This window comes from Oryctolagus cuniculus, chromosome 14 (assembly GCF_964237555.1).
Source record: "Oryctolagus cuniculus chromosome 14, mOryCun1.1, whole genome shotgun sequence".
Taxonomy (NCBI): Eukaryota; Metazoa; Chordata; class Mammalia; order Lagomorpha; family Leporidae; genus Oryctolagus; species Oryctolagus cuniculus.
Genome location: NC_091445.1, coordinates 63,794,824 through 63,821,919, shown reverse-complemented (window position 1 = coordinate 63,821,919; position 27,096 = coordinate 63,794,824). Strand labels below are relative to the sequence as shown.

General features: G+C 45.1%; 1 protein-coding gene across 4 annotated transcripts in view; it reads right to left on the bottom strand.

Annotated features, from left to right (window-relative positions):
* EGFLAM (EGF like, fibronectin type III and laminin G domains) overlaps positions 1-27,096 on the bottom strand; it is a 192,452-nt gene that overhangs the window by 62,276 nt on the left and 103,080 nt on the right. For all 4 annotated transcript variants that reach the window (XM_051853511.2, XM_070056648.1, XM_051853512.2 and 1 more), the window contains one exon: positions 20,205-20,371. In XM_051853511.2, coding sequence (XP_051709471.2) covers positions 20,205-20,371 — 167 coding nt within the window. The remainder of the gene's footprint in view (positions 1-20,204; positions 20,372-27,096) is intronic.

Below are 27,096 nucleotides of genomic sequence, written 5' to 3'. Positions count from 1 at the left end.
GAGGATTTATTGAAAAGTGTATCTCAAGAAAAAGTACAAGGAGAGAGTAATATGCAAAGAGTTGTGGGCAAAGAAACTGATGAGTGTAGAGAAAAATATAAACAAGCGATTACAAAATATTTTAAATGCCTAAACGTGTGACTAGTAACAACAAGGTGGAACAAAAAATACTCCAAAGCAATGTGCCAGACAAGCAGGAGATGATGAGTGCATTAGAGCCGCTCAGGTCTTTTTACGGTTTTGGAGGATAACATGTGGATGTGCTCTAGACTGTTAAGGTTGGAAAGCTACAACTGATGGAGAGTAAATAAAGTAACACAAGATTTCATCCCAATAAAGGGACTATTAAAGATAGGAAAATACAGTCAGCCCTACAGAAAATAGCAAACAGAAACAAATATCTTCCACCAAAAAAAAAAAAAAAAAAAAAAAACACTGGAAAAAATGAAGTAAAGTGGGCGGCGCCACGGCTCACTAGGCTAACCCTCTGCCTGCAGTGCCGGCATACTGGGTTCTAGTCCCGGTCGGGGTGCTGGATTCTGTCCCGGTTGCTCCTCTTCCAGGCCAGCTCTCTGCTGTGGCCCAGGAAGGCAGTGGAGGATGGCCCAAGTGGCTGGGCCATGCACCCGTATGGGAGACCAGGAGGAAGCACCTGGCTCCTGGCTTCGGATCTGTGCAGCACCAGCCGTAGCAGGCATTTGGGGGCGTGAACCAATGGAAGGAAGACCTTTCTCTCTGTCTTTCTCTCTCTTACTGTCTAACTCTGCCTGTCCAGAAAAAAAAAAAAAAAAGTGAAGTAAAGCACAAAATTGTAGAAATAAAACATGTCAACAACTATAATAACTGTAAATGCAATAAACTTGTTGCTTAAAAGACAGTGCTTTATCTGATTGGATTTTTAAAAGTTGAGCTACGTTGTGCTTCCATAAAGTAACCAAAATATGAGACACAGAAAGATCAAAGGTAAAACATGCCACAAATATCCCAGGCAGTAGTACCTCGTGTAGCTATGCTATTACTGGACAGGAAAAGCCTTCAGAGAAACAGGGAGAAGCATCATTAATGACAAAGATGGCTATTAAATAATGATTAAAAGAATCACCAGGAATATAAAATGATCTTCAATGTGTATGTACCTAGTATTAAAACTGCACAGATATATCAAGAGAAAAATTGAGACAGGTGCAGAGATAGAGTGGGAAATTTTAATGCACCTCTCTTTGTAACTGATAGATCAAATGGACAAAAAATTAATAAGGACACATAAGAGTTGAACAATGATATTAAAAGTCTTGATAAAAATTTAAACAGACGTGAAGTATAAGAGACTTAGCAATAAATCTGATAAAAGCTATAAAGGACTTTTAAGGAGAAAAAGAATAAAGTGCACAAAGACTTTGAAGATGATCCAAATGAGATGAAACATGATCATGATTGTATAATTCTACAGAATAAAAACATCAATTCCTCCAAAAATGAATTTATATATTGAATATATGTTTAATTTTATCTCTCAAAATATTTCTGATTTTTTAAATCCCCAAAAGTTTTTTAAGAAATTGAAAAATTGGTTCTAGAATTTCTATTGACAAACAAAGGCTCCAGGAAAGAAAGACAATTTTAAAGAAAAACAAGGTGGACTAGAATTATCTACCAGATGCCACATCATGAAGTGTAGAAATTAAACATTGTGATGCTGAAGTATGAATGAGAAGTTGGCAGAACTCAGAAGCAGATCCAGAAAGGCATGGAGATCTGATACATCAGAAAGATGTCAGACAAATTAACAAGAGGCAGGAGAATGATTCAATAAAGGGTGCTGGGGAAACTGGCTATCTAGATGGAAAGAAATATTAAATTTGGTCCTCCATACCTAAAAGTAAAGCCTATGTAGATTAAAACTCTAATACAAAGAGGAAAATTTTAAAACATTTAGCAAAAACAGTAGGCTACTGCCTAATGACTTTGCAAAAAGGAATTAGTTTTAAAAAACAGAAAGCATAAATCACAAAGGAAATTCTGGTATGTTTAACTACATTAAATTAAAGTACCTCTACCTGGTAATGACTACCCTAACTCAGGTAACAGGTAAGTCACAAACTGGCAGAAGATACTTGCAACACATATTACTGAGTAAGGATTCATATTTAAACATAAATATTTAATATTTATTAAAGACATTTACTAACATATAATCATATGCCAAAATATATTTATTATATAGGTATAAATAACAGTAAAAATGAACAATCACATAAGTAGTCAATTTATACAATGAGATAAAATTACACTGAACCTCATTAAAAATGGAGAAGTGCAAATCAAAACAATAACAATGTATCATTTTATATCCATCAGACTGATCTGAATTAAAAGTCTGGTAATACCAAGTGTTGGCAAGGATGTAGGGCAAGAACTCTGAATACATTGCCAAACACTCTGAGGTGTGTTTGTGTCATACATAGGAGAGCTGAAGATGTGCCTGCACTGTGGCCCAAAATTCTACATCTAAGCACACGCACAAGGAAACACGCAAGACGGATCATTTCAAGACTGTTTGTAATTGCAAAAATTGAAGCAACTTCAAAGTCTAACATCAAAATCATTGATGAGCAAACTGTAGCATATTCATATGGCAGAACACCAACTATGCAGCAATAAAACTGAACAAACTAGAATTTTGCAATGCAACGTGCATAAAAGCAAAAACAACTAATATGGTGGGAAAAAAAGAAACCTGTTATGCCACCCTATTTATAAGAAATGCTAAAACATTCAGATCAATACTTGCTGTTCACCGATACACACATACGTGTTAGTAAAATGATTAAAGTCTGGAAGGGGAATCCTAAACATGAGATGCAAGCCCCTCTCCGGAAGAAGGAAGGGAATAGCGTTGGGAAGATCACAGGGGAAACCCCCATTCCTATAAGATCTTAACTTCTGTAGCACCACAGAAAATGGGGCACCTGCTAAGATCTGACAGGGATGGGCTGTGGACATGTAGTATGTTCCTGGTATTTTTATTTTGCTTAAAATAATTCATAACATGGGGCCAGCGCTGTGGCGCAGTGGGTTAACTCACTGGCCTGAAGCACCGACATCCCATATGGGCGCCGGTTTGAGACATGGCTGCTCCACTTCCCATCCAGCTCTCTGCTGTGGCCTGGGGAAGCAGTAGAAGATGGCCCAAGTCCTTGGGCCCCTGTACCCACGTGGGAGACCCGGAAGAAGCTCCTGGCTCCTGGCTTCAGATCTGCACAGCTCTGGCCATTGTGGCGATTTGAGGGGTGAACCATCGGATGGAAGACTTTCTCTCTGTCTCTCTCTGCCTCTCCTCTCTCTGTGTAACTCTGTCTTAAATAAATAAATAAATCTTAAAAAATTTCATAACAAAAATAAAATGGGGGCAACACTGTTGCACAATGAGTTAAGCCACTGCCTGCAACACTGGCACCCTATATGGATGCTAGTTCGAATCCATGCTGCTCCTCTCCAGATCCAGCTCCCTGCTGATGAACCCGGGAAAGCAGTGGAGGATGGCCCAAGTACTTGGTCACCTGCACCCACACAGGAGACCTGCAAGAAGCTCCTGGCTCCTGGTTTTGGCCTGGCCCAGCTCCAGGTGTTGTGGTCATTTGGAAAGTGAACCAGCAGATGGGAGATCTCTGTCTTTCCCTCTCTCTCTGTAACTCTTTCTTTCAAATAAATAAATCTCAAGAAAATAAGAAACCAATGCCTAAATTTTCTCAGGAGAATGCCAATGTACACCTAAAATAATAAGGAAAATCTACTCTGTAGAAATTTGAAGCTTGAAATGGGAAATGAGTTTGAACAAATCTCCCAGAGTGCTGAGAAAGACATCAACGTGATGAATATCAGGAGAGAAAATGCTAGCTAAGGGTGTGGACATAGAGGACAGGAGCTACCTAAGGGGCTGTGGTGTTTTGCTGGTATTTATCAAAATAAAGCAACAAAAATATGAATTGAAAACAAAAAATTAGGACTTGTATGAAGTGGGGAAAATAAAAACCTTGAGAATAGCTTGAAAGGGCTTATGTTTCAGCCAAAATGAAGAGAACTACACCTTCATAACTACTGACAAAAGTTTTATGGAAGCAAGAAAACACTTTAGGATGATAATTTCCATGTAAAGAAGTTGGGACAGTCAAATGGTTGATGTTGAAATACATCATGCAGGAGGTCATGTGTCTGGACTGCATCTGGCTCAGAGCAGGTTAGGAAGGCCAAGGGAAGTTCTACTACAGAGAGAGAGGGAGAGGGAGGGAGGGAGGGAGGGAGGGAGAGAGGGAGACTGACTGAACTAACTAGAATTCAACTACTTCAGAACTGCCCCTTTGGAGGCAGGCAGCCAGCCTAGCCCTAGGACACCTGTGTCCCACATTGCAGCCCCTCGGGTCAGGCCCTACTTTTGGCTGGTGATTCCAGCTTCCTGCCAGTGCAGATCCTGGGAAAGCAGTGGTGATGGCCCAAGTGGCTGTGTCCCTGCCAAACACACACACACAGGAGAACTGAACTGAGTGCCTGGCTTCAGCCCTGGCCTGGCTGAGGCCTGGTCATTGTAGGCAATCTGCGAGTGAACTGGCAGGTGGGCACTCCGCCTGTCTGTCTCTGTCTGTCTGTCTGTCAAATTAATAAATTAAAACATTTGAAAAGTAACTATCATTTTCAACTGTGATGTAGAAGACAAACATCAGCTATTCAATCGCAGAATATATATTAGTGGGTTGTCTAGAATATACACAGGACTTTGCTGAATAGTTCTAAGGAACATGTTAATCATCAATGCTTCCAATTTTCTAAAGGTTTTCCTTCTGTCAAGTTCAATCATTCCTGCAGAAAATCAGTTACACTACCACGATTCAAACTGACATCCTTAATTTTAATGGGAATCACTAGGAATCTAGCCATACAAAAAATTTCCTTATTTACCACGAAACTGGTATGACAGTCACTATTCATTAAAACACTCAAAATTCCTTATTCAATAGCTCTGCCCTCTAACTATTCAGGGAAAAAATGATTTTCTCTGAAAAACTGGCTTGTGTCTGTCAGTTAGAGGGTTCTTTTAGACCTTGACTTCTTTCTTGTTTCTGCTAATAGGAACACCAAAGTTAAGTGGCTTCCAAGGCTTAAATTACTGTCTCATCTCTAGGTTTTTGAAATTTTATTTATTTATTTGGAAAGCAGAGAGAAAGCTCAAACTATCATTCGCTGACTCACTCTCCAACTAGAGCTAGGCCAGGCTAAAGACAGGAGCCTAGAACTCCATCCATGTCTCCCACAGGGGTGGCCACTGTCTGCTGCCTTCTCAGCGGCATTAGCAAGAAGCTGGATCAGAAGTGGAGTACCCAGGACTCAAACTGCCACTCTGATATGGAAATCATATTGTACTGAGCAGCAGCTAAGTCCACTGTGTCACAGTGCTTGCCCCATCTCCAGTTTGGATACAACTATGTCCTCTTCCTGTATCTGATTTCTGATTAGCTTATCATACTTTTTTTTTTTTAATTGAGGGGTGTGTGTGTGTGTGTGTGTGTGTGCATAAACTTTCTCAAATCATTTCAGCACAAAGTGAACTATCCACATTTTAAAAGACAATCTAGGGGCTGGCGCTGTGATGTAGCAAGTTAAGCTGCCGCCTGCAGTGCTGGCATCCGATTTGGGCACTGGTTCAAGTCCTGGCTGCTCTACTTCTGATCCAGCTCTCTGCTATGGCTTGAGAAAGCAGAAGAAGATGGCCCAAGTGCTTGGACCCCTGCACCCACGTGGGAGACCCAGAAGAAGGTCCTGGCTCTTGGCTTCGGATTGGTGTGGCTCTGGCTGTTGTGGCCAATTGGGGAGTGAACCAGCAGAAGGAAGATCTCTCTCTCTCTTGGCCTCTCCTTCTCTTTTTGTGTAACTCTGACTTTCAAATAAATAAATAAATCTTTAAAAGAAAAAATCAAGTAGTCGGCGTTGTGCTATAATGGGTCTCCCTGTAACTCTACCCTTTTAATAAATAAATCATTAAAAAATAAAAATAAAAATATAATCTAACAGAACCAGTGTTGTGACATAGTAGATAAGCTGCTGTCCACAATGCCGGCTTCCTACATGGGTACCAGTTGGTGTCCCGGCTGCTCCACTTCTGACCCAGCTCCCTGCTAATGGCCCAGGAAAAGCAGCAGAAGGTGGCCCAAGTGTTTGGGTCCCTATAGACTCAGATGAAGCTCCTGGCTTCGGCCTCGCCCAGCCCTGGCCTTTGCAGCCATCTGCGGGTGTGAACCAGTAGATGGAAGATGTCTCTCTCTCTCTCTCTGTGGTCTCTCCTTCTCTCTAACTCTGACTTTCAAAAATAAATAAGCAAACCTTTTTACAAGTAAATAAAATAAAATGCAAACATGTTGAGTTAACTCACATGACCCAAGTGTGCACGGCTCTGCCACTTCACTGTAGGTGGAGCTCAGCAGTGACTACGCCAAGGGGAGTCCTACACATGCCCCCCAGTGCAGAGAACCACTCTCTTCATCCAGATCAACCTGCCGTGCTGCCTGCTGATGCTGGAATAGAAGCCTGACTCACGTCCTCATCGGTAGCCTTGTCAAGCCCAGCACTGGCTCAGAACCCCACAGAGCAGCCACGACAGGAACAAGCCAGCCTCTTGCTGGCTCATGAGATTAACTTGTGCCCAAGGAAACTTCTCAAAGTTAACAGGAATGAGAGTAATCTCTTCTCAGAACCAGTCAGCTTTAGAGCACAGTGGGCTAAGCCACCACGGCCTGTGACACTGGCATCCCACAATAAAATACCAGTTGGAGTCCTGGCTGCTCCACTTTTGATCCAGCTCCCTGCTAATGCACTTGGGAAAGCAGCGGAAGATGGCCCAAGTGCTTGGGCTCCTACACCCATGTAGGAGAACCGGATGAAGCTCCTGGCTCTTGGCTTCAGCCTGGCCCAGCCCTTGCTGTTGCAGCCATCTGAGGAGTGACCCATTGGATGGAAGATCTCTCTCTGTCTCTCCATCTCCCTCTATAACTCTGCCTTTCAAGTAAATATTTTCTTAAAAAAGAGTAATCTATTCTCATTTTCAAATAGGTATGGTGTACTGGTTACACAAAGATGGAGAGGACAGCCCAGGGGTGCAGCCAGTGGGGGTGGGGACGTGCAGCATGAACCTTCAAACCCATTCTCCATTGGAGAGAAAACCATGGCATGCGAAGGCTGGGAGCTCAGCGCCTGCCTGATGAAAGCAATTACCCGGCCGGCTCGCCATGGCTGACTTTCCTGGAACAGTCTCTAAAGCAGGGTGCACCCTACACCTTGGGGAAAATGGCAGCTCACTGAGATGTAATGCATAGAGAAAGAGGAGGAGGCAGAAGGGCAAGCCAAGCCTCTAGGGAGTGGGGACAGCTGGAATGCCACCTGCTGAGGCAAGGGTTCCTGCCATGAAGCCAGGAGCAGCAAGGCAAGATGGGTAGGCAGGGGGTGGAATGTGGAAGACTTTGAACCTCAGGCTAAGGAGTGTGGCCTTTATCCTGTGAACAAGAATGGATGAGGGAGCCAGGATAGGGGAGGTGTTTTCCCATCTGTGCACCTATTTCTTTCAACCCCTGCACGAGGCCTGTGCAGCAACACTCAGCCCGTGAAACCCTCTGCCTGGATTCTCTGGTTCCTCAACCCTTTGGGGACACCCCACACTTTCTTAGCCACACAGAGACACCTCACTGTGAAACCTTTGCTCACCCATGTCCTATTCCCCAACCCACAAAGGTCAACTGCTGCCTTCCTCTGTGTTTCAGACTTCGTTTCTACTACACACACTCCAATCCAGTGGCGTCTATGCATCGGCTCACTGAACTTGACCATGAATGCTTGGACGGCAAGGACTGCTTCAGTTCTCTTCAAAAAGCATTTGGCAAACAGGAATACTTGTGCAATTAATGTCTGCTCTTTTGGGTGACTTACCTAATACTGCCTTCCTTTATCCTTTTAAGTGCCAATAATAAATAGTTTATGGGATGCTCTCTTCACTGTCCTTACAAACCTGACTCAGTACTGTTCAAACTACAAATTTCAATCCATTAGTGGATTGTGAAAATCACTCTGCAGGCCACAACCACAGTTTTTCAAATGGAGCCAAAAGGCATCAAAATGAAAAGCTCCTCCTTCAGCAAGGCTGACTACCCGGTTGTTAGAGACCCGTGCACACACACACGGCTATTTCTGAAAGTTTGTGTGTCCTGGACTGCCTTGCGAATTCCATGCTCTTTCAGTGGGCGGCACTTCCGGAAGTCTGAGAGCTGCTTTCCTCTAATTGTTTCTTTTTAGCTATCAGTTAATTCTCCAGGTTGATGCCCATTTTTCCCGGAGCCGGGGTTAGGTTTTCTAGCTTTGTTTTTTGGTCTTTCTTAATCCCACCACTGTTACTGGCGTGTTGGGGGGCTGTCCAGTGCACTGCAGTATGACCACAGCCTCCTGGCTGCCAGCGACACCTGCCCCCTAACTTCCACCTTTTTTGACTCTTAGAAACAAATTTAGTCCTTGTCAGGACCTGCAGGCTCCACACAACTTGGCTCGTGGTCCCTGGCTAACATGTCCTCATTTCCGGTCACTTTCCTCCTCACTTACCACGTTCCTGTCACATGAGTCTCCTACTATCCCGAGCCCACTTTCACCCTAGGACCTTTGTCCTTGCTGTCCCGCCACATGGAAGGACTCTGCTCTGGTCCCTCCAAGGGCAAGCAAGCCTATGCCACACAGCAGCTTCCAGCACCCTCTGTGCACTCATGCCTATTCTTTTCCTCTTGGCAATCACCATCATACACATTATTTATGGCATATACTATAATATCAACTTTGCTATTTACTGAGATGTGGCACCCCACCTTGCTGTCGATGTTTACTGCTAAAACCCCAACACCCAGTCACTGCCTGGAATAGAGAATGAGGACACGTTTTTAAAAGGACTTGGTGAATGGGTGCTCCAACAAGCAACATAATCCCTGGAGCCTCGGAAATACTCTTTCTTGAACGACACCAGAACAGTTAACCCAAAGCAAACAAACAAAAGCAGAAGCTAAAAGGCCTGGCAACTTCAGGCTGTTGATAGTTCCTCTCATCCCTCACTCTCCTACTTTTCATTGTCTTAATTCTTTCTGCATTTACAGCTCTTTATTTCATTCTGGAAGGAAATGTATTAGTTTTCTGTATCATTAGAATCCAGCATTGATTACAAATGCTCAGATCACTGAAGAAATGTCTATTTTGGCCTTGAGCTCTTCTCATGGTTGCAAGAAGTAAAATCTAAAAGTAGCTGCCCTCTCCTGTTGGGTTGGGACTAGCGAACCTAGTGGAGCTTCTCCCTGGGGCTTTCATTCCCACCGCTTCCGGGACTCCGCACAGATTCTGCAGGGTTCTTCCAGCTCAGAAAGTCTGGGAACTATCGCCATCTGCTGGATACATTGCAAACTACCATCATGGGCTGGCTGACTCCTGAGTTGCTCTCGAGGGTCGTTCCCCGACACTGGTGAGTCTTGGACTCTTCCCTCGGCCTCTGAATTCCTATGCTACCAACCACGTGATCAAGCCCGGTCATTCGAGGAGTCGTCCACTGGGCCAAATGGAGACAGAGTTGCACTTTCCAACAGGGTAGATGGAGGTAGGGCTGCACTTTTAAACAGGGCAGAGCCAGGGCTGGCGCTCAGTGGCAGCAGTGATAGGTGCTCTGAGACAGGCCTCCGGCTCTTCCCATTGGTGGGAATGAGGCTGAGACGCCCACCAAGTTCCAACATGATGCCCAACAGCTCTCTATAGCAGATGGCAATTTTTTTAAAAGTATTTATCTCAAAAGGCATATAGAACATTCCCTGTGAGTAAAAGATTATCTACTGTAGCATGAATGAAAGGCTAAATTATCAGGTAAGTCGCTTGAATGTCCACTGTCATCCACGTTGCTGCCTGGCTGTGCACATCCATCTCCCTCCATAGCTAACTAGAGAAGGAATGGTGTTGGCCCACTCTGCTTCCCAGAGATACCTGAAGAGTAAAGTGAACTTGCAGAAAATAATATTGAAGGTCACAGTTAAGAGGCCCGGCTTTGGGCCAGTGCTGTGGTCTATAGGGTAAGCCTCTGCCTGTGTTGCCAGCATCCAATGTGGGGGCCGGTTGGAGTCCCAGCTCTTCTACTTCCTGACCAGCTCTTCTACTCCCTGCTGATGGCCTGGGAGGGCAGTAGAAGACGGCCCAAGTGCTTGGGTCCCTGTACCTGTGTGAGAGATGTAAAAGAAGCTCCTGGCTCCGGATAGGCCCAGCTCTGGCCGTTGTGGCCACTTAGGGAGTGAACTAGCGATGGAGGACCTCTCTCTCTCTCTCTCCCTCTCTCTCTAACTCTGCCTCTCAAGTAAATAAAATAAATCTTTTAAAACAGGAGAGAAAACCGTTTGTAATAGTGAAATATCCTAAATATCCATCAGTAAGGAATTAAATAAATGCAGCAGAGCTTCACAATGGAACACACGGTCATTATTAAAGTTAATGATGCATTTATATTTAAAATGTATATAATATTTCGTTGGACAGCAAAACTCTATGCAGAGTGATCAAATCATTGGATTAAAAAACAATGCTAGGAGATACTATCCACCAAAATGTTAATAGTGGTTATGTCTAGGTGCTGAGATTAACAATAATTTTAATTTTTTAAAGATTATTTATTTGAGAGGCAGAGCTACAGACAGAGGGAGGGAGGGAAGGGGAGGGAAGGAGGGAGGAAGAGAGAGAGAGAGAAATGTCTTCCATCCACTGGTTCACTCCCCAATTGGCCACAATGGCTGAAACTGCACCGATCTGAAGCCATGAGCCAGGAGCTTCTTCTGAGTCTTCCTCGTGGGTTCAGGGGCCCAGGTACTTGGGACATCTTCTGTTGCTTTCCCAGGCTATTAGTAGAGAGCTGGACGGGAAGAGGAGCAGCTAGGACTCAAGCTGGCACCCTCATGGGATGCTGTTGCCGCAGGCAGAGGCTTAACCTCCTATGCCATAGCACCGGACCCATCATTTTAATTTTTTAAAATAGTTTTCACATTGCTTGAATTTTTTTTCTAATAAGCATTATAAAGCGCAATCACCTCTTCCTATTTAGAGATAACCAAAAAGTTCCTTCAGCTTTAGGGTTATTGCAATGGTTTTCCTCATTCCCTGCTCTTGTCCTCGACTCTATTCTACTATGAATGATTTTATTAAATCCTAAGTAAGGTTGTTTGCTCCTCTGGCCAGGTTCCCTGGACCTCCCAGTCTCTGCATCTGTCTGCAAGAAAGCCAAGTTCAATGGCTCCTAGCGGCCCCCAAGGTCCTATGCCCGCTCTCCAACAGTGCCTTCCCTCTCTCTGTTCTCACCGCCCGCTTCCATGGAGCTCCTTCTCCTGCCACACTGGCTTTCTTGCTCATCCTTAAACTCCCCAGGGGAAAGAATACTTTAGAAAAAAGGAGTCCCACTCATTTTAGGAACCGAGAATAGAAAAAGTAATCAAACTGGGTTCTTATCCAGTGACCTTGAAAAGGCCACTGAGTGAACCTGGGCCTTGGTCTCCTTGTGCCCGCAAGGGGCAGGCAGGTCTTTCCAGCTCCAGGAGTTTCTAAAGTCTTTATGAGCTTGTTTATGAGGTCTCATAACATTGGTGTTGAAGCCAATATGCTAAACACACAAAGAAGGATGAGATGTCTGTAGCCTAAATTTATGAGTAAATGGCCAAAAACTAATCCATAACCTGTGGATTCCACACAATAGAATCTACATTCTCCTATTCTATGAAATGACACCATTCCTCCTTTGGAGGATTCCTTCCCTCTGTTCCTCAGACCCCATCTCTGCCCTGTGCCATGCCCCTGGCCAGCACCACCAGGAGAGAGAAGGAGGGGGAAGGAGTCAGAGGATTCCCCCAACTTTTCCCCCTGGGCTTGTGACGTGCCAAGTCTCAGGGCTACAGCTCTCGGGCCCAGTGGCCCTCCCTGTCTGTCCAGAGGCTGGTAATTGTTCCCTCTAGAATTCTTTGCATCTACCCAAACTTTTGCAAAGAGATCCTGCACTAAGCTCCTTTCAAATCACCCAATTGTGTGTGCTGGTTTCCTGCTAGGAGCCTGGCCACACCTAAGATCACCAGGAAAGTCCGCTTTGCTCCAGCAGTTGCTTCCCAGTTGCATCTATTTGCAGCTGTTTGCTTTTGTATTTGGTGCTTAACCATAGGCGCGCCACAAGACTCAACCAGCGCGCACGGCATCTGTCCTGTATGTCCGTCACTGTGCTAAGCTGACTTCATATACCTCCTCTCTGTGCTAAACCACAAATTGTGGCCCTGTCCTCTGGTCTGAGCACTTAAGTGATTCAGGAATTCTGATGCTAGGATAACAATCCCCATAGAGGATGCTGTAAAGCAAAAAGTGTTCCAAGGGAAAGAACTGAAGAGATTAACTATGAAATGGTGCATATAAGGGGAAGAAAACAAAATGGATAATAAACAAAAATGACAATAGTAAGACACGTGTGTGTGTGTGTGCGCACACACGTGCAAGCCTGTGTGCATCATCTCAATGTCTTAATGTTTACAGTCCACTGAGTGGAATAAATAGTACACAGTTGTGTATCCTGTGGCCACTACATATCAACCAAGTCCCTGAAGAGACGCTATGTTCAAACTAGAACAGCATTGTGGGTTCCTTTGTATTGGAAAATTCTAGTCCTTACGTTCTTATCCTGCACTCCAGCCTTTCTCCTCTGTCTCGAAAGAGGGGGTGAAAATTGGTGCTGATTATAAGTAAATGTATGGTAATGTAAGATGTGCAAAGGCCTCAGAAGAGCAATTAATAGGTAGCAGGTGTTTAAACAGCAAAGTGAATCATTCCCTTTAGAGCCAATAACGTTGTGCAAATGAGCGTTACTCAGATTTACGTGCATGGAGGCATTAGCAAATCAATAGAGCGATTACAGTGGAGGGCACCCTGAATGTAAAATCCCAGCACCAGTTATGTTTATGCGCACATGCACACTTAAAATGCAGCTTTGTTTTGGCTGGGACGGAAGCAAATGATTTGTTTTGCCTCCTGTTCCCTTTTTGTCTTATGTTCTAAAGATTTACGCATCCAAGAAGCTCACCTGTTTATAGGCCTAACCCAAGCTCCTGAAGCAATGCTCATCACAGCAACTCTCTCTGTGTGGTTCTCTCTGTCTCTGTCTCTGTCTCTCAGCACAGACTCACTCCCGTGTGATCAAGTGGCAGCTTTCTAAGAATATTCACATGGCATGGGCATTTAGTCTAGCCATTAAGATGCCCACGTCCCACATCAGAGCACCTCTCCGGGCTCCTGGCTCCACCTTGCTGCTCACGCGATCCTGGGAGGCAGTGGTGACGACTCAAGCACGTGGGTCCTTGCCATCCTTAGGGGCATCCGCACTGCGTTCCCAGCTCCAAGCTTCGGCCCACCCCAGCCTTGGTTTTTGGAGACATTTAGGGCATACATGCTCTTTCTTTTGGTCTCTCTCTCTCTCACCCCATCTGTGTCTTCAGTAAATAATAATAATTAAAAAAATAATAAAAAATTAAAAACCCAAATTTGTGAGAAAATTAAATCACAGAGATCTCTATCAAGGGAAGAATCTCATTCATCTGTGCTAATGCATACCCTTCAAGCTTGACAAAATGGCTGCCAAACATCCTGGAGAAGCTTATGGAGACGAACAATCTACAGCTCTATAGCACCGAGGTCAGAACAACATTCACAAGCCTAAATCGGCCTTTGAACCTGACCTAGTGGTCGTCTTTACGTGTTTAGATGACTGGAAACAAATGTTTACAGAGAATAATTTTTGTATGACATGAAAATTATAAGAAATACAAATTTCAGTGTTATGGTCTTATTGGAATAGAGTCATACATATTAATTTATTGTCTATGGCTCCTACAACTGCAGGGCTGGCCTGAAAATCCAAAAATATTTATTATCTTGCTCTTTCAAAAAAAAATCTGCCGATCCTTGTCTAAATAAATGGCTCACTTTGGGGAGATTCAAAACCAACCAACCAACCAAGAACGGAGGTCCAATACTGTAACTCTGTAATTTTCTTTCTCTTTTTCCTTTTTGTTTGAATCTAGGATGGGCTTACCTGGTGAGAGATATGCAATTTTATTGTCCAAGTTCATTGTGACTTGCAGTTTCAATTCTCTGCTGTTCTTTTTGCTACAGTCTTTTAAGATTAACCAACCAACTGAAGACAAAGAGTTCAGAAAACACCACCCAAAGTAAACCACTGTCCTGTGCTAATTATTTCAAGTTGAGTGCATTTAGGGAACAGCATTATCTGTCTAAAGACAGGGCCTCCTAGAGGTACCTGACCACCTGAAATCTCATCAGTTAGGGCAGATAAACCTCCTATCACAGGAGGGGGACAGGAGGGCTGAGGACACCGGCCCAGACAATCTCTTCCCAGGCCAGCACCTATTCTTCTAGGAGAGCCCATTCTTCTTTCCAACAATCATTTACTCTCCTCTAGTTGGCCTACAGCTCACTTTCCCTGTCCCCTAGGAAGAGGGCTTATGAGCTTCCAGATCTTTCTGGGTTTTGGGTTCTTTCCAGGGACACAATACATTCGCACACGTTCTCTCCTTTGAATCCACCTCTCACAGACTGCATTATGGAGCTTCAGAGGGTAGAGGGAAAGTGGTGCCTACCCTACTCAACCAAGACTCAGCCCAGCCATTCTCGGACCTAAGGCATCTGGCTTCTGCCAATCCTTCTCTTCTCAGTCAGGGACGTTTTTGCTCTTGGACTTTTCTTCCTGATTTCTGCTGTGTTACATCTTCAGGACCCATGACCAGAACTCAGGACACAGAGTCATCTAGAGACACTGGTGGCTGCGCACGGTAGCTACACCATCCTTCCATCACCATGCACAATGGACATCCTTGTTATGATTTCCTGCATTGTGAAGCACCCACAGACGACGGCTTTCACAGAAATCCACTGCTACGAGCCAGGTGGACTTGGCTCAGCTCAGCGGAAGAGGAAATTTCTGAAACCATGGAATAAAACGGGACTACAGGGAGAAGAGTAATCGAAAACCAAACCAAAGCAAAACTATTTCTCCTGCTTCCCTCTGCAGTCCCAGAGGGTCTAAGGCCATAATTAGGATGACAAGGAGCGGAGGGGAAAATGTCCCTCCTCTTGTCACCCCCTCAGCAGCAAATTCTACTCTTTCCGTCACTAGAATCTCTCAAAAGCCCCTCTGCTGCCCCAACTTCCTTGAATTTAAAGTCATGGGTTTGTTCTCATCCTTCTTTCCACTTTCCGTCCCCATCTTATTCTATTTATTGGCTGTGCCCTCCTGTAAGTCACATTGCAACTCTCGGGGTTCAAATTTGCCTGTGCACCTTGCCAACAGGGCACTGCACGTGGCCTTCGTGGACTCCCAGGACACCGTTCTCCTCCCAGCTCCTCTTTGAACACCCCCACGGTAGCAGCAGAGGGTTGTCCAACCTCCAAAGCAGTCCCGGGCTCTGGGCGCCTTAGCCACCTGTATTCAGGCATGGGCTCAACATAGATTTACTAAGCGCTGCCTTTGCACATGGTATTAGAAACACAGCATTGAATTAAGTCATTCCAGCTCCATAGGGAGCTCATCAGAGAGGGCAGATACAGACAATCAAATATATGAAATAGTTCCAGGCAGTAAAAGCGCTGTGCAGAAAATGTAGCGGGGGTCACAGGGCTGGGTAACAGAAGCTTTCAGAGGAAGTGACATCTGAGCTATGGGATGGAAGAAGAAAGATGGGGGTGCGTTGTGGGGTGGGGAGAGGGGACAGTCCTGGTTAGGAAAGATCCAGGAGAAGAAAGCCCCTAGAAAGGCAAACAGCATGCTGGAAAGCCCAGAGGCAGGAGAGTACAAAATGGATTTTGCTGGGAACAGAAAGAAGCCGTCTGCGGGGAGTGCCCTGGGGATAGCAGGTTCATTCCAGTGCAGAGCTGACTCACTCTGTCTGCTGTACTGCGGTGCAGAGGGAATACAGACAGCCAGTGCTGCAGGGTGCTAGGACCAAGACCCACACCCAGGGAAGGTTCTATAATCCGAGAGCTGGTCGCACTCGACAGTTGCAAGTTATTGTTCATTGCATTTCCTTTGCCTTTGGGAGCAAGAAAGACAATGGGACTTTTGGACTTCTGCCATTTCTGCTCCATACTGTTCATTTCTTTTGTTACCTGACTCTACCCTTGATAAGTGGGATCGCAGGGAGGCACTGACTGCCAGATGGGGTGAGCGCATGGCCCACACTGCCCCGAGCTGTGCACACCAGTGGCTCAGTGACAAGATCAAAGGCAAGTTACGATTGCTGGTGTAGGGGGAAAAAATATGGTAAGATCAGGGTGAGAAGCGATGGATCGTGATTTTGGTCTTTTTGATACTTCCTCCTAGAAACAAAGTGTGCATTGATTTGTGTGGAGAGTGGTCCATGAAAGATACACGTTAATCCAGGTTAGCATCCTTAGTGTTCAAGGTCACTAAAATGATTCTACTTCTCATCAGAACACCCGAGCACTGCAGTCCTGATACCTCCTTCCTTTCCACTTGACGTGTGGAGCTGAGATGTAGGTGCTGTGTGACGTGTGGAGCTGAGATGTGGGTGCTGTGTGCTCAACACGTCTCAGCACTCCCAGGAAACTCCTGGAAGCATCCTCCCTCCTCCCGGGGGCCTAGTACCTGTAACCTGGCTTTCCTTAGTCACCTTCAGAAGAGCAAGGAAAACCTTCCAATAACTCATTAAGGTGCTAATAGCTGCTCTGACACTAATAAGCCCAATGGGAAGTAAATACCCCCTGGTTAGTGGGTGGGGCTTCTGCCCGTTCTCTCTTTTTATGTAACAGACAGAGTTTAGGCCTAAAACACGCCATAGAGGAGCCCAGAGTGTGTCTGGTGAGATCCAGGGGCTCTCGTTGGGGACCCTGTGCCTCACAGGTTTCCCTGAACTTTCTGTTGAGAAGTTGGTTGCCAAGAAAGCAAAGTGGCATCAAATCAAGCCAACATTCACACAGATGGGGAGGAGGGCAAGGAATGAGAAGCAGGAAAGCCCGGCAGGTAGAAATATTGGTGTCACCAGTGCATATTCCATTGATGTGTGCAATTATTGTTAATCAAACATTTTTAATGTTTAAATCATAAGTAAATTAATAAATATTTGGCTGCTTTGACTTGGGTCCAACCAATGAGGAGAGCTGCTGGCCATAAGCCACCACGGCTATTCCACGGGCTTTCAGTCCTCATAATACGTGTGAATCACGATACTGTGTATACAATATACCCTGTGAATTTAAAAGGCAAAGAGAAAAGAAAAGATAAAAACAACTCTTAGAGGTTTTGCTGTCAAGGCCCCTTTGGTGCTCAGATTCTGCATGAACTGGTCCCTGCACTTGATTTCATTGCTGACCTAAATGTTCCCACGCTGCACTGCGGCAGCAGAATGCTGACCTCTGAACTTGAATCTCACGCAGGGAAGTAGCTTTGTAGTTAGCCAAACCCAAGCTCAAATCCCGCGTTTCCAGTGATCATTCTTGGCAAACTGTGGAACCTCTCAAAGACTCAATGTTTTTAATCGGTGAGAAAGGATCCCAGTCCCCCATCACACAGGTTTTGTGAGAATTAAATGGCTTTCCAGGTGCGGTGCCCACCACATGATAGGCATTCCAGCGGCAACTCTGACATTTGGAATTTATTATAATTCGAGTAAGTGCTATTTGGGAATTGGGTAATTTTACATGTAGGAAAAATGTGTTTCAAAAGCAAAAATAACAGTTTAAAAAATGTGAATGTGCCAGAAAAAAAAAGTGTTTGCTAACACTATGAGTGATTATGATCAAAACTGTAATTTAAATACCCAATCACAACACATTCTTACGTAATCATGAAACAGACCATATAATAAATGCTATACTGTTATTCTGATTTGAGCAACTGTATATACCTAAAAGTCACAAAACTATTTTTAAGATCATTTTATAACTGAGTTTTCACTGAATTATCATAGCTTTGTCCATCTGCCTTGCATGTAATTACTCTGAAATAAAATTTTACTGTACACGTGAGACCCATTACACATTTTCTTATACTTTTTATATACCTTACCCCCACTTAATCCGCGAAACTGGGAGCCAGCAATGGGGAAGTCAGGATGAGAACCTGCAAGGCCAGACCAGTGTTTCTGGACGAGAGATGCCCCAACCCATCTGTCCTGGTGCTGCTGCAGCTCCAGGCTCCACAGCACATCCAAGGACAGCACGGGAGGCTTTGTCTCACCCTTCCTCTCCTGTCTTGACCCCGTGGAGAGAGGGAGACCAAGGGAGAGCCCGAAGGAGGGCAGCAGGGAGCAGCTTGCAAAGCAGGAGCAGAGGTGCTCAGTGTGAGTGGAGGGGTTGGGGTGGGCACACAACAGAGGGCAAACTGCTTCCAAGTCTGCCTCCAGTCCTCTTACCCCAATTTTGGGCTATACATCACAACACTGAATTAAAGAACCCAGCCTCGATCTTATCCAGGAATGGAAGAAGGCCTGCCTTTGCAACAGAACTGCTAACATCTCTTCTCAAAAGCAGGTGCCTCGGCTGGCGCTGCGGCTCACTAGGCTAATCCTCTGCCTGCGGCGCCGGCACACCAGGTTCTAGTCCCGGTCGGGGCGCCGGATTCTGTCCGGGTTGCTCCTCTTCCAGTCCAGCTCTCTGCTGTGGCCCAGGAAGGCAGTGGAGGATGGCCCAAGTGCTTGGGCCCTGCACCCACAGGGGAGACCAGGAGGAAACACCTGGCTCCTGGCTTTGGATCAGCTGCAACGCAGCAGCCATTGAAGGGTGAACCAACGGAAAAAAGAAGACCTTTCTCTCTGTCTCTCTTTCTCTCACTGTTTAACTCTGCCTGTCAAAAAACAAACAAACAAACAAACAAAAAAAGCAGGTGCCTCATTCCTCGACTTGTGCCTGGGTAGTTTTAGCTTATGAACACCAAACAAGAGTGAAACAATTTCTGGGTGATGGAAGTTATGGCGTGTGGTGGGGGGATGGGCAGTGGGTGTGGATGTGGATGTGTTATGAAGGTGTGGCCTCACGGGAGAGCTCACGTTCAAGGTGAAAGTACATGTTGGTTTCAGAAAAGCCAAAATCCCTAGGATTTGGGGAAGTTGGAGAATCTACCCCTAGAAAGAGTGGTGGCCCTGGAAGTTGGCTGTTTGGGGATTCTGTGAGGACAGAGGAAGAGCTAATTCAGCCCGACTAAGCAGGAAAAACCAGGCTTTTGCTGGCCTGTGCAAGGCCGACCACCAGGCAGAGCAGGGCTCCCCATCGGGTGAAGAGGACCTCGAGGAGGGGGCAGGGCTCTGCTGGAGGGATTTTAGTGGTAATTCTGCAAAGATGAATCTTTAACGAAAAAGCACCAGCATTTCGGTTCTAAGAGCTCCCCACTCAACAGGGTTCTACATTTATGTAAACCCCTCCCCGCCCATTTCCAAAACACAAAGATTTCTAAGCTGGGCTGGCCTTAGCCCAGTGGTCTAAGCCCTTGGTAATTCAAGTACATTTCTTGACCTCATCTGGGAACTTGTTCAAGTTCTGGTCCCAGACCAGAAACAGAATCTGATGCTCAGCAAAGTCCCCAGGTGATTTGATAAACACTGACCCCAGCTTTCCCCCTCGGGGCCCCAAGGGGCATCGTGAGAACTTAGACCATTGCTATACCCCAGTGACGACAAGTCACTCCGAGACCATCAAAAGAGGGGTAGATATTTCTTAAATGACTTTGATCTGCAGGTGAACATTAACCCAGAAGAGTTTGGGAGCTTTGGGTTTTTGTTCTATGGATCCAAGATCAGCTCATTTCGTCAAAAAATAAAGAGAGGGAAATGCCGTTGTTTTGCTCTGGGGCCCGTTGCGTGATCACGAAAGAAAATTGACCTCAAACTCCCCAAAGAGGATACAAAAATAAATCTCCCCCTGACCTTTGGACATAGAAACAGCCTGAGTCCTTGCAGGAAGCCTGTACGTTTCAGAGGGCTGGGGAAAGAGCAGGAGGCATTCTGAGGCTAGCCCCTTTCCAGGCTTCCTGTAGGGTATGAAGATAGCCCAGTCAGGCGAGTCCTCAGGAGGCAAGCCCTGCAATGCCTTCCTTCTGCAGGCCAGGTACTCACCGGGGGTTCGCACAGTGTCGCTGGGCCGGCTGCGGGGGCTGGGGCCGTGGGGATTCACGGCCCGCACGGCAAACTGGTAGTTGGTATCTGGATCAAGGCCCTTGATGACCATGGAGTCCATCTGGATCCGCTCTTGGATTAAGGTCCAACTCTTGTCAATATCTGGCCTGTATCAACGAATAAAAACAAAAAGCAGTAGTTGAGAAATACCAAAGGAAGGGCAGCTAGCTGGTTGTCTAAACTCACAGCGTTTGCACTCTGGAAGCAATGCTCATAAAAATGAGTTAACATTTCCCATCCGAAAGTGATCCTGATTTTAAATCTTGGGTCATCATTTGTATGTCCCTGCCAATAAAAGCAACTAGATCATTTTTAGGGCCGATTTGAAGCAGTGTTTAAAATCCATCTACTCTTCCTCCCATGGCCTTGACTATGATGAAACGGTCCCCACAAAGGAGTTCAGTTTTAAGGCCCCTGCCTTCCAGATGTTTTCTAAACAAGGCTGCCCTTGGCAGCCTTAACCCCAAAGGTCAGGAGAGCACAGATTCCATCTATCACAATCTGCTCACAAATAAACAAATACAAGCTTTACAGGGTGACTAATTGCACAAATCGCCATGGGAAAACCTAGGATGACGTGGTTCATGGACATTCTCACTCTTAACAAATTGTGTAACCTTGCCAGCTTGTGGAACCGCCACACGTCCTTTGGAGGAGGCTATAGAAAAGGCTTTTGCTTAGAGCTCTCTTCTAGGACTCAACATATAGAGGGGAGGAGATAGAAACAGCAGAGGTCAAATGATGGCTCTACCACTTGTCAGAGGCTATTCAACTTGTTTAAGTGTTGGGTTTCTCATCTGTAAAATGGGTATAACAAAAGTACCTATGTAAGAAGGCTATCACAAAGATTACCTGAGATATTAATTCTTGACATAGTGTTTGGCATCACATTGCAAACACCCAGCATGCACTAGTCATTAGTTGAGGGACTCACCCAAGCCCACAGCAGATCATCCATGGCTGCCTGCTTGCTCTACCCCTGTGCACTTCTACGTGGCACCACTAGCTCATGCAGTTAATCAGCGCTTGAAAGCCTGGGGTAGTAGATCTCAATAGACATTTCTCAAAAGAAGACAAGCAAATGGCCATAGGTTTACAAAAAAAAAAAAAAAAAGGCTCAACATCACTAATCATGCAAATCAAAACCACAGTGAGCTATTACTTACTCTAGTGACACTAATGATTATCAAAAAAATGAAAAAAATAACAACAGCTGGCAAGGAAGTGGAGAAAAGGCAATTCTTGTCTGCTGTTGGTAGGAATCTAGATTAGTACAGCCACTGTGGGAAACAGTATGGAGGTTTCTCAGAAAACTAACAATGGAGCTCCTGTATGACCCAGCAATCCCACTACTGGGTATATGTACAATGGAAGTCAAATCTGTCCGGAGACATCTGGACTTCCAGGTTTACTGCAGCACTATTCACAATAGCTAAGAAATGGGAACCACCTTGGTATCCATCCAGTAATGAATGGATAAAGAAAATGTGGCATATGCACACAATGGAATATCACTCAGCCATAACAAAGACGTGATCATGTCATTTGCAACAACAGAGATAGAACAAGAGGCCATTATAGTAAATAAGCCAAGCATCACATGATCTCACTCATATGTTGAGTGAGATGCTAAAAGCATGATGGTTGTCAGAGGCTAGGGAGAAGAGTGTGGGGCACATATGATCAAGAGGTACTAAGTTAGAGGTAGATAGGAGTAAGAAATTCTGGGGTTCAATTGAACAGTAGAGTGACTAGAGATCATACTAACATACTACACATTTCTCTATTTAAAAACTTAGAAGATGAGATTTTAAATGTTTTCTGCATAAAGAAATGATCACTATTTGAGGAGATAGATATATTTACCCTGATTGGACATTAAACAATGTATACATATATGGAAAATCACATAGTGTACCATAAATATGTAAAATATTTATGTTACTTTTTTAAAATAAAAACATTTAAAAAGGAAATATGGCTAATCTGAATTGAGATGTGCTGTAAACGCAAAAGGTACCTGGATTTTAAAGATAAACAGCTTGTAAACTATCTATTATCAATTTTTATACTGGATACATGTCAAAAAGGCAAGACTCTGGGTGCCGTTGTGAGGAGTTAGAAGGGTTACCAGTTAGGAAGGGCCTCTGTGGGAATAAGGAACCAGGTGTTCCTTGTTGATGGTGATTTCTGCCAGCTGCTGTTTAGACAGAAGATACTGCCCCAAGAAAATGAAAAGACTGATAGGGAACAGAACAGGTCCCCTACCCCTCAGTGACCCTGTGAGAAGCTAGGCTCTGGCACCATACCAGAACACACCACACAGCCCCATATCTCAAGTACTTCGCCACCAATGAGGTAGGTAAAATCTGCCTTAATTGGTCAAGTCAACAATATTTCTCAACTGTCACTTCTCCCAAGCAGTCAACATGGTAACATTTGTTAACTGGCCAGGAACTATGAGGGCTACACAGGAGACACAGAAAAACAAAGCAAAACAGATGCCTAACATATTGAAACCATTTAGGAGAACTGATCAACTGATATGCAGTTCCAACATAAGCTCCCAATACCCTGACCTAGATGGACCCCTCCCTCCAGGACACCCAACCCCTTGGAATCCCCCCACCCCCCGGCAAGCAGGAGTCTCTGTTTCTCAATAAGATCTGCTTTCTCTTGTTTTGCTCATCCCTTCATTGTCCACATCATAAATCTTCACCCCATGAGACAAAGAACTGACTCCAAACTCCTATAACACTGTGGGTTAAGATTCATTCCTAAATTAATTCCACTTGATTTTTTAATACCTTTTTAATGCCATTTCAGAAAACATAAACTTCAATATAAGCTTCCATTGCATTTCTGTTGGATAGTGCTGCTGTACACAGACATCTAGCTGCAAAGGAGAATGGGGAGCATTCTGGGTAACGAGAATTGCAAGGCAAAACTTGGCAATGATGGTGTATGGCTGGGGGACACTGGAGTAGCCTATCGCAGAGGAGGGCTTGTGCTCCCAGCTAAGAACCACTACCACTCAGCAAAAGCTGTCAAAGGACCAAGCATCAGCCTCATGTTTGAACTCACTTTACTTTTTTTTTGACAGGCAGAGTGGACAGTGAGAGAGAGACAGAGAGAAAGGTCTTCTTTTTGCCGTTGGTTCACCCTCCAATGGCCACCATGGCCGGCGCACCGCGCTGATCCGATGGCAGGAGCCAGGTACTTCTCCTGGTCTCCCATGGGGTGCAGGGCCCAAGCACTTGGGCCATCCTCCACTGCACTCCCTGGCCACAGCAGAGAGCTGGCCTGGAAGAGGGGCAACCGGGACAGAATCCAGCGCCCCAGCCGGGACTAGAACCCGGTGTGCCGGCGCCGCAAGGTGGAGGATTAGCCTAGTGAGCCGCGGCGCCACCCATGAACTCATTTACTTCTTATTGTGGGGAAATTAGGCACAGGAAGCAATTCAAATATCGCGCCTGTAGGGAAATTAGGCACACGTGGCAATTCAAAGATGGCGCCCAAAGGAAGTAAGGTGGGCAGTACCCAAAGTCGTTTACCACCAAAGCTGATTGGCTGCGCAGCATCAGGGGAGGTGACGACAACTGATGATGAGTGTACAGACATATGGCTGGTCCTGTAAAAAGTTGGCCCATAAAATGACCTTTTAAGTAATTGGTTGGTCCTTATGCCCTGCCCCAGTAATCCTGTGGTCTTGAGCTTTAAAAGGTTTTGCTATGTGTGCAATAAACTGAGTTCTTGTTTGCTTGACTTGACTCCCCGTTGCATCTGACTGTTCCCGGGATCAGGGGGCTGGGGAACAGGCAAACAGCGCACTTACCTTTTTTTGGACCCAGTCCATCTTCATTCGGGTGGACTAAGACCCTGCACTTACAACTACCCTTTGCAATGAGTTCTACCATTAAACACCAACATTGCTTCAAAGAGGAGGCAGCTAAGGCCCTGAATTGTTAGTGCCCAAGGTCACATAGCTGAGAAATGGTGAGGCAAACCCAGGTTGATAGGATAAGATCCGATTAAGAGCATCCTTGCTACTTGATAAAAAGAGGGGGTGCGAATGGGTAGGGGCTGCTCCCCAGCCACTCTGCTGCCGGGTATTTACAGGAAGGTAGGAAGCCCATTTTGTAACACTTGATTTTTGTCCTCTATGGAAAACTTACCTGGCAAGAAAAGAGAGACTCAAAAGAGAGTGAGCCACAGATTTCTTTCCTAAGTGTTCACTTGGTAGGTAAAGGGAGTGCTTAAGCCGGGTAAACAGCTGCTTTCGCGTGCTCACGGTGCTGAGCAGCAGCTGGAGGGGCCCAGTCTCCCAAGAATTTGCGTGCTGGGAATGGCAGGGTTCACAGGGCACGCCCGCTGGAGGAGGCGGGGCTCTTCCAGAGGATGCTCCTTCCCTGGAGATGATTCCTAGGCAAATGAACTTTATCATCAAAGAGAGCATTCCCAAGAGTTGAAGGAAACTCATTTACAAACTTAAATGAGAACAAAATCACTTCACAGGGAAAAGCCACAGGGGAGACCTAAAAGCGAAGTCAGAAAAGATGTGATCTTTAGATAAAACTCCCCTGTTCTCCTCTGCTAAGCTTCCCCTGTGATGTTTACAGAGGAAATACCCCTATCTCTTCTGAGACCCACTGCTGTATATCCTGTGACTGCGATGATCTGCACCCATCTTCATGTAAAAAGGACAGCCAAAAACTTACTTTACATTTGTCACTTATTTAATGCAAGAGAGAAAACTATTTTTAGCGAATAAGAGATTGCAATCATTAACATTTAATTTCATTAGATTGAGAGGGGAAGGCTCATGCAGATTGAATGCCAGTTCAAAACCTTTAACATTTTGCTTCTGATTCTGCCCTGAGTTTCTCATTAGAATGCTTTTAGTCTCTCTAAGTACAAAAGTACAAAGGTGAGGCTTCCAGTGATAACCAGGCAAAAGTTTGTCCTAAGTCATCAACAATGGCTTTATCTTCTTGGGCTCAAGAACTCAAGAAAATGATTTTATCCTAACTACAAAGCCACCGGTCAGATATCACCATAGCAACAGCTCCCCAGTACTTTCCCCCACAATGAAAAGGCTACAGGTAGAGAGAGGTTGCCTGAGAATGTGCACCAACGAACACAGGGAAGATTGACAGGCACCAGCAATGCATTCACTTCAAGAACTTTCCGAGTAGTGGGATAGCTGGGGTCAACAGGTCACTCGGCCTGCTCTTGGGGCTAGGAGGGTGCCCTACACTGTGGTCAGCAATGTCTTCTCAAAGCACAGTGAGGCAATTCAAGTCATACAGATGTGGCCCATTTTGGTTGGAAAAGCACCTGCCACCGGCAATGACACTATGAGAATCCAGCTTGGTTTTCAGGGCTGGATGGAGTCTTAGATCCAGATCGTTTGGTCCAATGACCTAAGTGTCTAAGGACATTTAGATATTATGTGCAGTGTTTTCTATATGAACACATCTCATTTTTCTAAGTCCTCAGCTTTTATCAGATTCTCAGAGATAGCCACAACCCCACAAGCTTTCAAAGTCATTCCTTTAGTCTAGTCTCTCTCTTCACCCAAAGGACACTGAAGGAGATTAATTTACCAAAATCACAGAACCACTGGGTGGTATAACTTTCAGTTTTTATCCCCTTTCTTGTGACAACTTGACAACCTCTCCCATCACCAATCTCAACCTTAGTGAAAAACCATTTTTCTTAGTATCATCAAACCCAGCAGGTGGCTGACTTGGGCAAGTCAATTGGCAAGTGATTAATGATGATCAACCAGGCAGCCATCACAGAAGCTATATTCTGGGAGCCTCCAAGGAAGTGTAAACACAGTACCTTTTTCCAGAAGCTTATAATCCAACTGGGGGCATAATACATCTGAGGATCGACAGGAAGCCAGTGCCAAAGAGCATATTTTAAGAGCTGAATTTGAGTGGGTCAATGTGAACTAGAGACCCAAGAGTCTCCGGGGACTAGGAAAAACTTAAGTTAGCTATTGAATGCATTTTAATTTGGAAGACTGAAAGGGGAAAGAACTCCCTTGGGTGGTGGAGCAACCAGGACAATATCAACTATGTGTGTGATGCAAGTATGTGAAGTGCTAACTACATGGGATATCCAAATATCCAAATAACTATATGGGATATCCATGGGTCACTGATGTAAATGACTATTTAATCTATACAGAAGATGGGGATGGCACATAAAAACACCAGCTATTAGGAGATAAATGAGCATATGAGTATATGGGGTCTGTCCTCTACTTAACTAACATGGCCGATTAAGCAATGATGCACATTTGTTGCTACCAATTGATCTCCTGGCTTAATTAGAGTCATCTTTGTTGAGTTCCGAGTCTATTTATGACTTTTGTGTTTGTTTTTATAATTTAATAATATACAAATCAGTGAAATGTGAGTATAAACATACAGCTGATAGCTGTGTTCACTGTTTTTGAAGACTCAATAGAATAAACAAAGATGGTGGAATAGGGAGGGCACTTACTGTTCTAGCCCAGGAGAAGACAGTTTAAAAAGAGCTGAGAGAGTGTAGTCTCAGGGAAGAGTTAGGGAAAAAATGGCAGAGGAATCTCTATGGAAATTAGAGGGACACAGTGGACCTACATGGAGGGTGTGGGCGCCCATGGCTCAGGACTCCAGCAGCCGAGAGCCTGTGCGCCAAAGTGAGGTAAGGCCAGACCTCAGCAGTCCAAGCCACTGGTGAAAAAGTTTCAGGAAGAGCCTAGAGGCAACCCAGGTTGGAGCCCCATGGGGGATAGTGTACCAGCCAAACTAGAGGAGAAAAAAAAGGACGGAATGGA